The sequence below is a fragment of the Magallana gigas genome, chromosome 4, assembly GCF_963853765.1.
Source record: "Magallana gigas chromosome 4, xbMagGiga1.1, whole genome shotgun sequence".
Lineage (NCBI taxonomy): Eukaryota > Metazoa > Mollusca > Bivalvia > Ostreida > Ostreidae > Magallana > Magallana gigas.
Window position 1 is genome coordinate 34112142 of NC_088856.1, and position 17802 is coordinate 34129943.

Consider the following 17802-nt stretch of genomic DNA (forward strand, 5'->3'; position numbering starts at 1 on the left):
AAAGTGTTACATCAATGATGGTGTATTTTGAATTAGGTCGTAAACCACTGCAGTTGGATAGAAATTATAGAATGTTGAAATATTGGATAAAGTTAAAGAATAGTGATAATTGTATTTTAAGCAATATATACCAAGATATGTTAAATGAATGTGAAACACAGTTAGCCTCTAATTGTTGGCTCTCATACATAAAACAATTGATTAACAATTTAGGTTTTGGATATATATGGAACTGTAAAGAACAATTTAATGAACATGTATTCCTACATGAAGTGAAGCAGAGGTTGACCGACATGTTTATACAAGAAGGACATGGCTACTTTGAAAATTCTCCCAAATGTACAATGTATAAGCACTTATGTTATAATTTTGAAGTACAAGAATATTTAACAAAACCAATACCAACTGTATATGTTCAATTTATAAGTAAATACCGTTTATCCTCTCATCAACTCGAGATTGAGCGTGGCAGATTTTATAATATCCATAGAAATGAGAGAGTTTGTAAACTATGTTCACTATCACAGATTGAAGATGAGTTTCATTTTATTTTAATCTGTCCATTTTATAAGGAAATAAGAAAGTTGTATGTAAAAAAATATTATTATGAAAAGCCTTCTGTTTTTAAACTTATTCAATTACTTTCAACAAAGAATATCAAAGAGTTGTGCAATTTGGGAAAATACTTATATAAATGCTCAAAATTACGATAAAATTATAATTAGTTTTTGTTTTGATAGTATACTCTTCATTATCCTGTTTACTTCTGTTATGTAAATTTTGCAGACTGCTGTGTGCACACGCAGTCTAATACAAGATTGTGATGGTCTTTCTTTTTTGTTTCTGTTTTTAAAAATTGTTTTCATATGTTTGTTCACTTATGTATATATGTTAAACCTATGAATCGTATGGTTCTTGGTAATAAACAATACAATACAATACTAAGTATTATTTCCTTTATTTCTTACGGAAACATATAGTTAATTCATAGCTCTTTAGAAACAGCCAGACTGAAATCTACACGCCCCGTTTATCGATTGGTCGAAATCTACAGCGGTTGAAACTGACAAGATACTGACAGGAATAAAATGGAAACACCCTGTTTATCGATTGGTCGAAGCCACCAGCAACCTAAGAAAAATCACGGACTGCACAAAATAATCATGATGATGTCAGACTCAAAGTCTCACAGGAGACGATTTGGCTGTTTCTTTTAGCTAACGTACTCATGTACGTTAACAGTAATTTGGTGAATTTTACTTACTTTTCATACTCAATTTATTAATTAGTTGAAAGAAAGATGTTAATATAAATAAAAAAATGCTTTCTTTGATGATTCATGCGGGTTATGGAGGTAGCGATCATTGCAGAAAAATGCTAACGCGGGTTATATGTATTTTTTCTGCAATGTTGCTACCTTCATATCCCGATTGAATCCCCAAAGAAAGCATTTTATTTTTTAATTAAAGTTATCAGTGAATGGGCCACAATAAGGATGATCATTTGTATATAGATATGTTTTCAATGATTACACGCATTTATATATTAATAAATATTTATTTAAAAACTCTTAAACATCGCAATAAATACAATGATACAAAATAAATAATTTAGGCGCGAAACGTCTCAGCGCGAAAGGTCTTCAGGAACGAAACGTCTCAGTGTGAAACGTCCATGCATAGGAGTGTAACGCCTCATTACCGGAAGAAAGTTTTCTGTACGTCGTAGTTTGTAATTTTGTGCGTATTTGCATTTCCGGTAGATAACAACAAGGCATGTTCTCAAATGAATGTTCAAAGTTAATCGAAATCCGACAATCCATTATTCTATTAGCATGATGAGTGACTAATCTCATTTCTGTTACTAAGACCTTGATTGAAAAGGATTACTTATTTAACAAGTTGTCACTGTATCAGTGTATGGTAAGGCCTTTATTCACCTACAGGAGTCGACAAGTGTTATCAGCAAACACGATATAAAGTCAAAATACATGTAAGTAATACAATCTTTGAGTTAAGTTAGTAAACTTATGAGTAGTTGTTATTCGGTTTTAAATGAAGACTTGTTAAAAAAAATCTGATGGAATTGAATTTGTGACTATTTGAGTTTGGTTTTACACAAAAAAAGCACTATGTTTGTCCCAAGATATAAATTCTATACTCTATGACTGGGACGATACTGTACTTAGCCCATGCGCGGATCCAGAAAATTTTTCCAGGGGGGGTCCGAAGGATAATTGTGTTTGCCAGGGGGGGTCCGAGGCATATTTTCGCGATAATTTTACTATGTAAATTTAATAAATTTTCATTTTCCAGGGGGGGTCGGGACCCCCCCGACCCCCCCTCTAGATCCGCGCATGACTTAGCCGATTCAGAACATATCACGATACATGAGATGCGATACAATACATATCACGATACATTGCAATGAAATGAAAACATGAATAAGGGTTAAAAATTTATTCAATCTGTCGATGTATTACCGCATGTCCAAAGTTATTTTGATATATTCAAAATGAGCGTTGCACAATTTACAAATTACTTTAGTCTCATATACACTACTTTTTCATAAACAAGTATTCCAAAAGTTTACCACACTCCAGATTTAGCTTCCTAATAGTTTTGACAAGGTTTTCCGCCATCTTTCATATTAGGCGCGCGGACTAAAAATAGCCGATATATGAAGCTTGGATATTTTTGGAAAATAAAAAAAAGTTCGCTTAGGTATCGTAGTATTAATGGTAAATGTATCGATCCAAATATCATCAAAATAAATACCGTGATGCACCGGTGCATCGGTGGATTGTCCCATACCTACTATACTCTGTCTCGAGTTTTTGCTTCCACCACTTTTTACTGGATATTTCGATAATCATAAATACCTTTGTGCTCAAACTACGTTCATCCACTTATATGAAAAATGTCCAGATTATCTGTTTTGAAACTCCCCCTCTATCGCTTCAGGTTTCAATACACATCCAAAAATAGAAAGTTTACGGGGATTTTGCATTGCATCAGCCATTTATAAGCCCAGATGATGATGTTGAAAAATTGCATTAGGTATCCTGAGTGCTTCTGAATGGACTAAAGATGTAAATATTTCCCATTATAAATCTCCGTAAGAAATTTGTTTTTGTTCCTTTGAACTTTCATGAGTGAAAAATGATGATCGTTCAATGAAGATATCTTAGATATATTCCCTTTTATCGATTTCAACTGTATTTCTTACACAAGTAGGTGTATTTTCATTAAAAATCATCAAAAAGTGATGAAAGCAGTAACTTGGGACAGACAATATAATGTTTGTTCATTTGCCCTTAATTGCGTTCACCCTTGACACCGTTCGCCTTAGTGTCTGTTCGCCTTAGGTCCATTCGCTGTTGATTCCATTCGCCCAAGGTCCGTCGCCTTGTTTTAATACAAAATTAATGTAGTTGTATATTTTCATATTTGTGTAATTATATATCTCTTAATAATTTTTAAAATGGTCAGAAAACAACACTATTGTAGCACCTTTACATAACCATAACAAATGGACTGACCTCAAAATAATACGATGACTTATTGTCAGGGCGAATTAATTATTTAATTATGGTTAACAGTAGTTTGATAAAGTTACATGTTCCATCTACGTATATATCTCATTTAACTCTTTACCCCTTAATGCCACCTTTTGACGCATAGGCCATATCCTTAACACTCTACCCTGGGCTACCCTTAGACTGTTTTCAGATGAACTGAAAACAGCTGGTGTGTGAATTTAATAGACTTATTACAGGACTTAGCAAATCAAACACATAGAAAACTATATATCAATGGATTTGTAATAAATTAAAATTTTAATATTCATTGAAAATTTTTTATTTTAAGTCACTAATAAAGCAATACAGGTGCTAACAGGTATATGAAAATAAAACTGAGTGTTCTACATTAAAGCTTTATTAAGAATAATTTCACAACAGATACTTGATAAACATATTTAAAACTGTATATATTACAAATAATTATTTAATACTTTTTATAGAAAGATTCCATTATCATCATGGAATTCGTTTTTTGATAGTAAATAATTAAATGTACCTGTGGCTGACTTTTCAATTCATGTCTATCGTTTTCAGACTTATATTTACGTTTTTTTTTCAATAAACATGTTAAATGGTGTAAGAGGATTTGATAAATCTAGCATGTTAACTAAATAAGTGTGTTGACTTTTTGAAAAAATACAAATTTACCGGTATATTCGTGTATTTAGGGGTTGCAGGTAATGCACACCTTGTGTTCCGTTTTCTGTAACTACACAGATTTTTCCACAAAATTTTGCATGAATTTGACATCTGGCTTTCATCTTTCAATCTCACTACCAATAAATCTAGAAAATTCTGCCTCTATACTTGATTATAAACAAAAAGTGAAAACATGTGCGATGTCCGCATCGTAGTCCGCCATCTTTGTTTATTGTAGTAATGCATCACGCCACCATACACAGGTAAATCACGTGATATCTTTATTTAGAATGAGTGAACAACCATCCGTATACATGGCCAGGTGTATACCAGTCAATGTTTATAATAAACAACAGGTGTTGAGGGGTCTAATTAAGAGCTGTGTATAGGGTGCGTCAAAAGTCGTCATTAAGGATATGGCCAGGGTCGTCAAAACGCGTCATTAAGGGTTAAAGGATAGACACCTCTAAGGGGAAAAGAGTTAAGGATCAAAGGATTGTGTTGTACTCGGGTATATAATTCTTTAAAGAAAGAATAGCTGGCATTAGCTGCTCATCCCCTGCTTACCTTTAATATGGACCAATTAACTGATTAATGTCTTAATTTCTTTAATTGTTGAAAACACCACGCAAATCATTAAAAAAAACATCAAGATAGTTTATATCTATAATTTACGGCATTTAATACTAACAATTAGACCACTTACGTCTTTCTGAAGATATAGAATTATAAAATGTATATATTTCATTTAACTGACTTCTTTAGGAATGACGTGAATTCTACGGCAAAACAAATGTGCATTTAACAATTCTTTTTATTATACTTTCATGTTAAATACTGAAATCTTGTTGGTTTAGACGCAGTTTATGATCCATTCTATTACCCTCAACTTTAGCAACACAATGGGGTAACACTATATAAATTATGCCTGTTTGGGAGGGTAACAGTTGAGATTGACACCCCGAGGAAACTAGTGTCAACCGACGCGAAGCGGAGGTTGACAATGGTTTTCGAGGGGTGTCAATTTCAACTGTTATCCTCCCAAACAGGCACTATTTATTTTATTATACTGAATGTCTTAATTTTCGAGATTTTTTTTTACTGATTTTATATAGAAATGACGTGATATAGAAGTGACGTGAATTCCATGGCGAATCGTACGCGCATGATTTACAAGCATGTAAAAATTCGTTGTGTTACCCGTTGCTAAGTGTGTTGCTAACGCTGAGGGTAATAGAGTGGATTGTCAACTGTGTCTTAACCAATCAGATTTGAGTATTTAACATTGTTACATGCAAGTAAATTATGCACATATGGTTTGTCGTAGAATTCAAGTTTATTTGTTGATCGATTTTTATATAAATTTAAAAGCAGTAAAGTTTTCTTAAAAATTACGACATTTAGTATAATGTAATAAATAGTGCTCATTTGGGAGGGCAAGAGTTGAAATTAACACCCCTCAAAAACCAAACAATTGACCATTGACAATAGTTTTCAAGAGTGTGTCAATTTCAACTTTTACCCTCCCAATTATAAAGTGTTATTGTTGTCAAGTGTGTTGCTAAAGCTGAGGGTAATAGAACATAATAAACTGCGTCTAAACCACCCAGATTTTCAGTATTTAACATGAGAGTATTATAAAAATAAATGAAACATATTTTGCTCTCTTTAGATTATATTTTAATTCAACTTTTAAAGTAGACTGTATCTGTTTTCTGAGATTTATCGGCTGACATGTTTATACTTTGTTATTCTGCCATATCGTGTATATTACCTGTTATTTCATTGGATAAAAATATGAAGTTGCAAGGGGTGCAACTCTTGAAAGAACTATATATGATAAGAGTTAAATTTGGCCCCCATAATTTGCCATTTTTTAAGTGTTTCGGGTACAATAAAATGTTAACTAACTTTTTTAGAAGAGTTGATATAAAATATATTTTTCATCTATTTATTTGATTTATTTGCACTCACTGGCAGTACATGACGTCAGAAGTGACGCCATTTCTATAATTCAATCAAAATCAGCCAAAAATTGACATTTTCTTATCTATTTACAAATGGGAAATATAGAGCGCATGCTTGAACAAGGAAAATGTTTTTGTCACTTATATGTCTTGGCTAGATACATCTCTGATTAAAATATTTTATTTGTTCAAGAATGCGCTCTATGTTTTCGGAAGGAAAAACTGCTTGAAAACAAGCTGTTTTACGCTAAAAATGCAAAAATGGTGGGAAAATGTTGTCTTTACAATGTCATATTTCTAATTTGTGGGCACTTGAACCAAAATGAATATCATGTAAACACATCACATGCATATCTGTACTAAGAAAACAAAGAATGATAGTAAAATGATGATGTTCATATTAGGGGGCCATTATCATATATAGTCCTTTGCTAGATAGTGCCAAGACATCACTGAGTTTTCAGATCTCATGCCAGGGGAGCCAGTTGGACTAAAAACCCTTGGCTAGCAAAGATGCTGGGTCTCTATTTATGAGAGTCTGTGGGAAGAGCCTGATGTGCTGCTTGTTGAAATGCCCTGATATAAATATGAACTTAAGAATTCATTGTAGCGAAAATCTTTGTTTTATATTGAATGTTTTTTTTTATAAACAGAGAATGAAGCGATTATTTGTCGGGGGCCTCTTTCCTGGGGTCACAGAAGACGATATTATTGAGAGATTTAAACGTTTTGGAGAAATAACAGGTGTTGAAATAAAGAAGAAGAAAACAACGGATACTGGTATTGATATTATGTGACATAGTGCATAGTTACAGTTTGGCTAAATAATTTTAAATATCATTTTAGCTTACCTGAGCTGAAGGCTCAAATAAGCTTTTCTGATCAAAATCTTTCTATTGTCTATCGTTGTCATTGCTGTTGTCATTGTAAACTTTACACATTTTCATCTGTTTCTGCAAAACTGCTGTGTCAATTTCAACAAAACTTGACACAAAGCATTGTAGGGTGAAGAGAATTCAAAGGACTACGTGCGGTATGGTCAAATATCTGCCCCCGATTTCAACCAATTTTTAAATAGTATCGTATAAAAATAAAATCTTCACAAATCATTGTATAGAGGATGCCTATAACTTTAATCTTGATTTTAGTCATCATTGTTCATTTGCTGTTTATCTATGACGTCACTTAAATGACCTAATTCCTGCAAATTTCCAAAAAAATGAAAATATTCTCATTTTTGCTCCATAATTTGCATTTGGAAGTATAGAGCGCAGGTCTGCTCAAGTGCGATTTTTACATATGTTTTTTGTCAGATAGTTATACACATTATACTAAAAAATGGTACTTGAGCAAGCCTGCGCTCGATGTTTCTCAGTCGAAAAACCATCGGAAAAAAACAAATGTTTTGCTACAAAACATCAATTTATCAAAATACATGTACTGCAATCTTAATGACGTCATTTCTACATTATGACATCACTGTGGTGATAACCTTTTACACCTTTATTTCCAATATGATTTTAATTATCTTTCACCTTCTTTTTAAAGCTCTTTCTAAAACTTTGATTTAGGGGGCAAAAAATGCATAAAACAGCACATGGTCCTTTGTTCAATGAAGGACCAAGCTCTCTTTAAAGGGGATATAATTTTGAATTCTTTAAAATGTGTTGGTATTTTCTTCTCAATAATCATTGGGCCAGAAAAGCTTAAACTTGTGTTGAAGCATCCACAGGTAGTGTAGATTCAAGTTTTTCAATCCATGACCATGATCCCTGAAAATAGGGTGGGGCTACAAGGGGAGGGGTCAAATTTTTACATATGAAGAATCTTTAAAAATCTTTTTCTCAAAAACCATTTAAGCCAGAAAAGTTTTAGCTTGTGTGGAAGCATCCTCAGACAGTGTAGACTCCAGTTTGTTCACACCATGACCCCCATTGGTAAGGTGCTGCAACATTATGGGGTCAAATTATTTCATAGGAGTATATAAAGAAAAAAAAAATCTATAAATCTTCTCGAAAAGCAATGGCCATGAAAACTGTAACTTGGGTTGATTTGTTCTTAGGTAGTATGGATACAAGTTTGTTTAAATCATTATCCCCAAGGGTAGGATGAAGCCGCAATTTGGGTGTGGGGGGGGGGGGGTGTTTCGTATTTTTACATGTGGCGTGGAAATACATAGGAAAAAGTTTATAAAAATCCTTTTCTCAAAAATCAATTGGCCAAGAAGCTGTACCTTGTGTGGAAGAATCCATAGGTAGTGTAGATTCAAGGTTTTTCAAGTCATGATCCCTGGGGCAAGATGGAAGGCACAATGATGGTGGAAAAAATAGAGATAAAATATTTAAAAATATTCTTCTCAAAAACTGAAAAAGAAATACTCTAAAGACAGTCTTAAGCTCTTTTTTGGCTTGGATGAGAGATGTGACCGAAGTATAAATATTTTCAATTCTAAGTACTAGAGCATTCCTAATGCTCTTAAAACTTTGTTTGGAGAACTTGTTGTAGTCAGGTTGTCAAGGTCCTTGTTTTATGAGTGTTAACTTTTGTACCCAGGATGTCAAGGTTCTTGTTGTGTGGGTGTTAACATTTGTAGTCGGTTGTCAAGGTCCTTGTATGGGTGTTAACTTAGAAGTCAGAATGTCACAGTCCTTGTTTTATGAGTGTTAACTTTTGTTATCAAGATGTCATTGTCCCCGTTGTATGGGTGTTAACTTTTGTAGTCAGGTTGCCATAGTCCCTGTTGTATGGGTGTTAACGTTCGTAGTCAGGATGTCATAGTACCTGTTGTATGGGTGTTAACTTTTGTAGTCAGGTTGCCATAGTCCCTGTTGTATGGGTGTTAACTTTTGTAGTCAGGTTGTCATAGTCCCTGTTGTATGGGTGTTAACTTTTGTAGTCAGGTTGTCATAGTCCCTGTTGTATTGGTGTTAACTTTTGTAGTCAGGTTGTCATAGTCCCTGTTGTATGGGTGTTAACTTTTGTAGTCAGGTTGTCATAGTTCCTGTTGTATGAGTGTTAACTTTTGTAATCTGGGTGTCATAGTCCCTGTTGTATGGGTGTTAACTTTTGTAGTCAGGTTGTCATAGTCCCTGTTGTATGAGTGTTAACCTTTGTAGTCAGGTTGTCATAGTCATTGTTAGATGAGGCTGCATTTGACCCTTTTAATATGAAAAGAAATTTTGATGCTCTGATACTTGTATTTAATTCAGTATGCTAAGATGTATTTTGATCATCTCATATGAATGTTTGAATTTTAAAAAATTGCATTGTTTTGCAACAATAAAAGTGTACAAAACAATTTTATTCAATGATTTGGTATGATTTTGTTAATTTAGATATTAGCTTTTGTAGGGTTGTGTTATACTTGGGCCTTAAGGCTGTATGGCTCATTTGTTTTACTTTATTTTTTGCAGCTTCTTTAGGCAACACATTTGCTTACATTGATCTTAACATCACAGATGAAAACTTGGCTAAATGTAAGTATATGAGCATGTATTAATTGCAATGTGCTGAATTTAAAAGCTCTGATTTTTTTTACAGAGTTTTTTAAGCGAATTGGTTCGAATTTTTTTCCCATGTTTCTGTTTTAATTTTTTTTTTTCTCCAGAAAAGAGGTTTTTTAGGGGGGTCTGTATTATACAGTTACCGTAATCACCCTTCATGAGGTCAACATGGTGAAATGATGATCTAAGACATGACCCAAGAGGTGACGTGACCTGACCGAGATCATCAGGTGGGTCAGGTCAAGGGGCATCATTTCACCATGTTGACCTCATGAATGGTGATCAATTATTTTATTATACCGACAATAATAACAATAGTTTTTAATACATAAATAACATTTTATTTCAGCAGAATAATGCATATTCTAAATATATCAGTTTTAGAAAGATTAACATTGAATGTTTAATTAAAAAGTCAAAAAGCACATCTTAGAATCATTTGTAGAATCTAATAAAGAACTTTACAGTATCTTCTCTACTGTTGTTATTCTTTTCCCATGTAATAGTGAATGTGCACTTGACTGGCATTTTTGAATAATTGGCCACAAGAGTTTTGAGGCGTTTGGTCAACTTTTACATTCTCCTTTTCATCTTGAACATTTGCAAACAAATTTGAACCATTTTCATTATTTAGTACTTCAGATAGCAATTGTTTGGTACTGACAGTACCACATTAACAGTTATTTGAATTTAAGAGCTGAATTTCTGAGGATTTGGTACAAGAATTTGTTGACACAACAATTGGGTTTTTTCAGCCCTAAGCTTTGGTGATGGGTAAACAACAGATGATAATACATCAAAAATTTCTTTCATTTTAATTGGAGGTATAATATGTACTGTCCACTCAACATAACTTGTCTGCAGGTACATGTTTTCTTGTTCCCTGATCTGGCTTATACTCTATCCACAGAGTGCCAATAGGGTGAAGGGTGTGCAACATTTTTAAACCAAGTTGTTAAGGTAATAAAAGACATATCTGTAAATCCTTGTCCTGACTATATACTCTCTCCCCCTGTCCCAATCTGGCTAACTCTTCACTAACACTTTGTCTGAGTTAAGTTGGCAATGACCTTGCATAAAGTTACTAGGTCAGTGGTCAATATAACTTATTATAGGTTTGTTACTAACTGACTACAGAATTATATCAAGATTGATCAACCTGATAAATATCTGTAGTCAGACATTAACAAACCTAAATATATATGCGGGTCTGTAGCTCCCTGTCTGAAAAAATTTAGATGGACGACCTGGGAGCCACATGCAGTTCCATACGTGTTAAAAGTTGCAATTTACAATGCATAAAAATTGTATTAGTTTTCTGCCACATTGCCAAATGTTAATCCCACCAGTCAGACATAGAAATATATATGGCAGTCATGTGTCATGTTTAAACCAATGAAAATGTGTCATTTCAGTTCAAGAATAAACAGAGATATAATTATGTCTCCCCTTTCAAAGGGGAGACATATTGTTTTTGTCGACTTTCTTATTCTTCTTCTTCTTATTCTTCTTATTAAGGTCTTCCGTTTCCAACGGAAGACCTTATTGTTATTGCTTTGTTTCTTTTTCCCTATTCTTATTAAGGTCTTCCGTTTCCAACGGAAGACCTTATTGTTATTGCTTTGTTTCTTTTTCCCTTTTATTATTTTTTTTTTTTCTTACGCTTTTTTGTACAAGCGATTTTTTGAAAACGACTTAACCGATTTTCGTGAAAATTTCAGATCTTGTAGATATTGATAAAAACCTTATTTATAATTTTTTATTTTAATGACGTCATTTCCGTTCGGGAGATATTGACGTTTTAGTGATTTTTAGAGGGTCATTTTGTCCTGCTATCTCCTCCTAAACGAAAAAAGATATTGAATTTAAATTTTCAGGGATTGTAGACAAAAGATTGTAGATGTGTTTAAAGGCATTTGTGGTTGTCTGGCTTCAAAGGCGTCGAAGCTCGCCTGGACCCGAAAATCGAGTTTAAAAAAACGACGTAATTTTTAATGGTTTTCGTTCTTTATCTCCTTTCCTGAAAATATTTTACCATAACATATAGAGCAAATAAAATTTATATTTACAGGATCTTCCGTTTGATAACAAGAAAAAGGGGCTGGTCTCTTAAATAAGGGGCCAAAAGGGCTCTAAAGTCTTTCTCCCATAGCACTTTACTGAGAAATATTTTGTAATATGTTTAAGAAGCAAAAATGTTCATCTTTTACTAATTAAACTATACATTATAAATTATTTATTATGCGTTACGTAATTAGGGGTTTTAAGGGGCCAAAAATCCAAAACTTTTGGGATGATCGAATATATCTCAAAAAGGACAAATATTTTGAAAAGCAATATAGAATAAAAGATGCTTAGAATGATGTTTTAAACAATATTCAATCATAAAATTTTCGTTATCTGGCCCCAATAAGGAGATTAGGGGTCGGCCCCTTAAATATCATATCCCAGATAGCTCAAAAACGGCAAAGAATTTCTAAACACTTGTTGTACAAAATATGTTTAATATCAAAAGAACTTTCGTATGATGCCAAGAAAAAGGGGCTGGCCCTTCAATTTAGGGGCCAAAAGGGCTCTAAAGTCTTTCTTCCATAGCACTTTACTGAGAAATGTTTTGTAATATGTTTAAGAAGCAAAAATGTTCATCTTTCACTAATAAAACTATACATTATAAAAATTTTATTATGCGTTACGTAATTAGGAGTTTTAAGGGGCCAAAAGTCCAAAATTTTGATCGAATATATCTCAAAAGGGACAAATATTTGAAAAAGCAATATAGAATAAAAGATGCTTAGAATGATGTTTTAAACAATATTCAATCATAAAAGTTTCGTTATCTGGCCCCAATAAGGAGATTAGGGGTCGGCCCCTTAAATATCATATCCCAGATAGCTCAAAAACGGCAAAGAATTTCTAAACACTTGTTGTACAAAATATGTTTAATATCAAAAGAACTTTCGTATGATGCCAAGAAAAAGGGGCTGGCCCTTCAATTTAGGGGCCAAAAGGGCTCTAAAGTCTGTCTTCCATAGCACTTTACTGAGAAATATTTTGTAATATGTTTAAGAAGCAAAAATGTTCATATTTTACTAATTAAGCTATACATAATAAATTTTTTATTATGCGTTACGTAATTAGGGGTTTTAAGGGGCCAAAAGTCCAAAACTTCGATCGAATATATCTCAAAAAGGACAAATATTTTGAAAAGCAATATAGAATAAAAGATGCTTAGAATGATGTTTTAAACAATATTCAATCATAAAATTTTCGTTATCTGGCCCCAATAAGGAGATTAGGGGTCGGCCCCTTAAATATCATATCCCAGATAGCTCAAAAACGGCAAAGAATTTCTAAACACTTGTTGTACAAAATATGTTTAATATCAAAAGAACTTTCGTATGATGCCAAGAAAAAGGGGCTGGCCCTTGAATTTAGGGGCCAAAAGGGCTCTAAAGTCTTTCTTCCATAGCACTTTACTGAGAAATGTTTTGTAATATGTTTAAGAAGCAAAAATGTTCATCTTTCACTAATAAAACTATACATTATAAAAATTTTATTATGCGTTACGTAATTAGGGGTTTTAAGGGGCCAAAAGTCCAAAATTTTGATCGAATATATCTCAAAAAGGACAAATATTTGAAAAAGCAATATAGAATAAAAGATGCTTAGAATGATGTTTTAAACAATATTCAATCATAAAAGTTTCGTTATCTGGCCCCAATAAGGAGATTAGGGGTCGGCCCCTTAAATATCATATCCCAGATAGCTCAAAAACGGCAAAGAATTTCTAAACACTTGTTGTACAAAATATGTTTAATATCAAAAGAACTTTCGTATGATGCCAAGAAAAAGGGGCTGGCCCTTCAATTTAGGGGCCAAAAGGGCTCTAAAGTCTGTCTTCCATAGCACTTTACTGAGAAATATTTTGTAATATGTTTAAGAAGCAAAAATGTTCATATTTTACTAATTAAGCTATACATAATAAATTTTTTATTATGCGTTACGTAATTAGGGGTTTTAAGGGGCCAAAAGTCCAAAACTTCGATCGAATATATCTCAAAAAGGACAAATATTTTGAAAAGCAATATAGAATAAAAGATGCTTAGAATGATGTTTTAAACAATATTCAATCATAAAATTTTCGTTATCTGGCCCCAATAAGGAGATTAGGGGTCGGCCCCTTAAATATCATATCCCAGATAGCTCAAAAACGGCAAAGAATTTCTAAACACTTGTTGTACAAAATATGTTTAATATCAAAAGAACTTTCGTATGATGCCAAGAAAAAGGGGCTGGCCCTTGAATTTAGGGGCCAAAAGGGCTCTAAAGTCTTTCTTCCATAGCACTTTACTGAGAAATGTTTTGTAATATGTTTAAGAAGCAAAAATGTTCATCTTTCACTAATAAAACTATACATTATAAAAATTTTATTATGCGTTACGTAATTAGGGGTTTTAAGGGGCCAAAAGTCCAAAATTTTGATCGAATATATCTCAAAAAGGACAAATATTTGAAAAAGCAATATAGAATAAAAGATGCTTAGAATGATGTTTTAAACAATATTCAATCATAAAAGTTTCGTTATCTGGCCCCAATAAGGAGATTAGGGGTCGGCCCCTTAAATATCATATCCCAGATAGCTCAAAAACGGCAAAGAATTTCTAAACACTTGTTGTACAAAATATGTTTAATATCAAAAGAACTTTCGTATGATGCCAAGAAAAAGGGGCTGGCCCTTCAATTTAGGGGCCAAAAGGGCTCTAAAGTCTGTCTTCCATAGCACTTTACTGAGAAATATTTTGTAATATGTTTAAGAAGCAAAAATGTTCATATTTTACTAATTAAGCTATACATAATAAATTTTTTATTATGCGTTACGTAATTAGGGGTTTTAAGGGGCCAAAAGTCCAAAACTTCGATCGAATATATCTCAAAAAGGACAAATATTTTGAAAAGCAATATAGAATAAAAGATGTTTAGAATGATTTCTTTAAACAATATTCAATCATAAAATTTTCGTTATCTGGCCCTAATAAGGAGATTAGGGGTCGGCCCCTAAAACGTCATATCCCAGATAGCTCAAAAACGGCAAAGAATTTCTAAACACTTGTTGAACAAAATATGTTTAATATCAAAAGAACTTTCGTATGATGCCAAGAAAAAAAGACTGGCCCTTGAATTTAGGGACCAAAAGGGCTCTAAAGTCTTTCTTCCATAGCACTTTACTGAAAAATGTTTTGTTATATGTTTAGGAAGCAAAAATGTTCATCTCACATTTATTTAACAACATGTTATAATTATTTTATCATGTGTTCCGTATTAAGGGGTTTTAATGGGTTTTAAGGGGCCAGAAGTACCAAACTTTGATAACATACCTCAAACAGAACAAATATTTTAAAAAACATTATTTTGAAAATCAATATAGAATAAAATGCTGAGAATGATGTTCCTAATAAAATTCAACCATTAATTTTTTTTTTGTTGCCCCAATAAGGAGATAAAGGGTCAAATATCAAAGTCAACGTCATATAACCTTCAAAAAATCGCACGGAAGACCTCCTCGTTGCTCGCAACGAGATCGTGTCTAGTTATTATTATTTTTTTTCTTCCTATTTTTGTGCACGCGATTTCTCAGAAACGGCTCGGCCGATCTCAATGAAAGTTTCAGATATGATAGATATTGGTCTGAACCTGATTAAATTTTTTTTGTGTTGATGACGTCACATCCGTTTTTGAGATATTGAGATTTTTCTAATTTTTATATGGGTATTTTGTCTTCTGTCGTTCTCCTAAAGTATAAGAGATATTAAGCTCAAATTTCTACGGTTGGTAAAGGAAAGATTGAAGTTTTGCATGGTTGTTGTTTTGTAAGTTTAGCACTTCTGGCGCCAAAGCTCGCTAGGGCTCGAAAATTGACATTAAAAAAGCGTCGTTAATTTTTGTGCTTTTCTCTCTTTATCTTTTTTCTGGAAAATATTTTATTAAGACATGTAATGTAAAAAAGGCTTATATTTACAAGACCTTTCGGCTGATATCAGGAAAAAGGGGCTGGCCCCTAAAATTAGGGACCTAGAAGGCTCTAAAGTCTTTTACCCATAGCTCTTCACCGAGGGATATTTTGTAATAGATTATAGAAGCAAATATGTTTGTCTCACAGTTATGTATTCAAGCAATATAATGATTTTATCATGTGTTACGTAATTAAGGGTTTTTAGGGGCCGAAAGTCCAAAATTTCGATCACCAATATCTCACAAAGGAAAAATATTTTGTAATGCAGTACAGAAGAAAAGTTGTTCAAAATGATATTCTCAACAAAATGCAACCGTCAAAATTTCGTTAAACGGCCCCTAAAAGGAGAAAAGGGACCGGCCCCTAAAACCTTCTTTCTCATATATCTCCAAAACGGTAACGAATTTCTAAACACTTGTTGAACAAGATTTGTGTAGAAATAAATGTCCTTTTATTTGAAATCAAGAAAAAGGGGCTGGGCCCTCAAATTAGGGGACCACAGGACTCTAAAATCTTTAATCTGTAGCCCTTTACTGAGAGATATTTTATGAAATATTATAGAAGCAAATGTGTTTATCTTATAGTTCTGTATTCAAGCAATGTAATGATTTTATAATGTGTTACGTAATTAAGGGTTTTTAGGGGCCAAAAGTCAAACAATTTGATCACCCATATCTCAGAAAGGAAAAATATTTTGTAATGCAGTATGAAAGAAAAGTTGTTCAAAATGATGTTCTCAACAAATTGCAACCGTCAAAATTTCGTTGAACGGCCCCTAAAAGAAGATAAGGGAGCGGCCCCTAAAACCTTCTTTCTCATATATCTCCAAAACGGTAACGAATTTCTAAACACTTGTTGAACAAAATTTGTGTAGAATTAAATGACCTTTTATTTGAAATCAAGAAAAAGGGGCTGGCCCCTCAAATTAGGGGACCAAAGGACTCTAAAATCTTTAATCTGTAGCCCTTTACTGAGAGATATTTTGTGAAATATTATAGAAGCAAATGTGTTTATCTTATAATTCTGTATTCAAGCAATGTAATGATTTTATCATGTGTTACATAATTAAGGGTTTTTAGGGGCCAAAAGTCAAAAAATTTGATCACCCTTATCTCAAAAAGAAAAAATATTTTGTAATGCAGTATCAAAGAAAAGATGCTCAAAATAATGTCCCTAATAACATGCAACCTTACAATTTTTTTTCAGCGGCCCCAATAAGGAGATAAGGTCCGGCCCCTTAAATATTCTTTCTGAGATATCTCAAGAACGGTGACGAATTTCTAAACACTTGTTGAACAAAACTCTTACACCTGAAACAAAATAGTATCAGGCACCTAAAATGAAGATCCTCTTTTCCTGTTTATATCATGTATAGCTGTTAAATAGCAAAATCAAGATCGAACATAAATCTCAATTTCTAAAATCAGACGGAAGACCTCCTCGTTGCTCGCAACGAGATCGTGTCTAGTTCTTCTTATTCTTCTTCATCCAAATTTGTCCAAGCCGTAACTTAAATACCCTTTGACATTAAGACTTCAAACTTAGAACATAGGTAGATGGTATTGAGAAGGAGTGCACGCCACCAAAATTTTTGACCTTGACCTATTTCCTTTTTCAAGGTCAAGCGTTTTATAAAAAATAGAGTTTGGACTATAACACAAGATTCCTTAAACATACAAACTTTTAACTTGTATCATAGATAGATGGTATATAGTCCAGTTGAACCTTACCAAAATTTTTGACCTTGACCTTAAAATTTTATTTCAAGGTCAAATCAGAAAAAACTTCATTGTTCACCTCCTAAATATTCTTTGACAGAAGGACTTCAAACTTTACACAAAGAACAATTATAATACACTGAGGTGTACTATTGATAAATATTTGACCTTGACCTTGTTTTACTCAAGGTCAACTTGAGAAAAAATAATTAAATTTTGTCTGGGTGGTACCTTAGATACCTTTTGACATTAAGACTTCTAATTTGGAACATAGGTAGATGGTATTGAGAAAAAGTGCAGGCTATCAAAATTTTTGACCTTGACCTATTATCTTCTTCAAGGTCAAGCGTTTTATAAAAAATATAGTCCGGACCATAACACA

The 17802-nt window shown here is 33.0% G+C and overlaps 1 protein-coding gene across 1 annotated transcript in view; it reads left to right on the top strand.

The window, feature by feature from the left end:
• Positions 1 to 1739: 1739 nt before the first annotated feature.
• Positions 1740 to 17802, top strand: part of LOC105321151 (nucleolar protein 8) — a 42266-nt gene continuing 26203 nt past the window's right edge. The window contains exons 1-3 of the mRNA XM_034451178.2: positions 1740 to 1992; positions 6843 to 6969; positions 9603 to 9665. Of these exons, the coding sequence (XP_034307069.2) occupies positions 6846 to 6969; positions 9603 to 9665 (187 nt within the window). The 5' untranslated portion in view covers positions 1740 to 1992; positions 6843 to 6845. The remainder of the gene's footprint in view (positions 1993 to 6842; positions 6970 to 9602; positions 9666 to 17802) is intronic.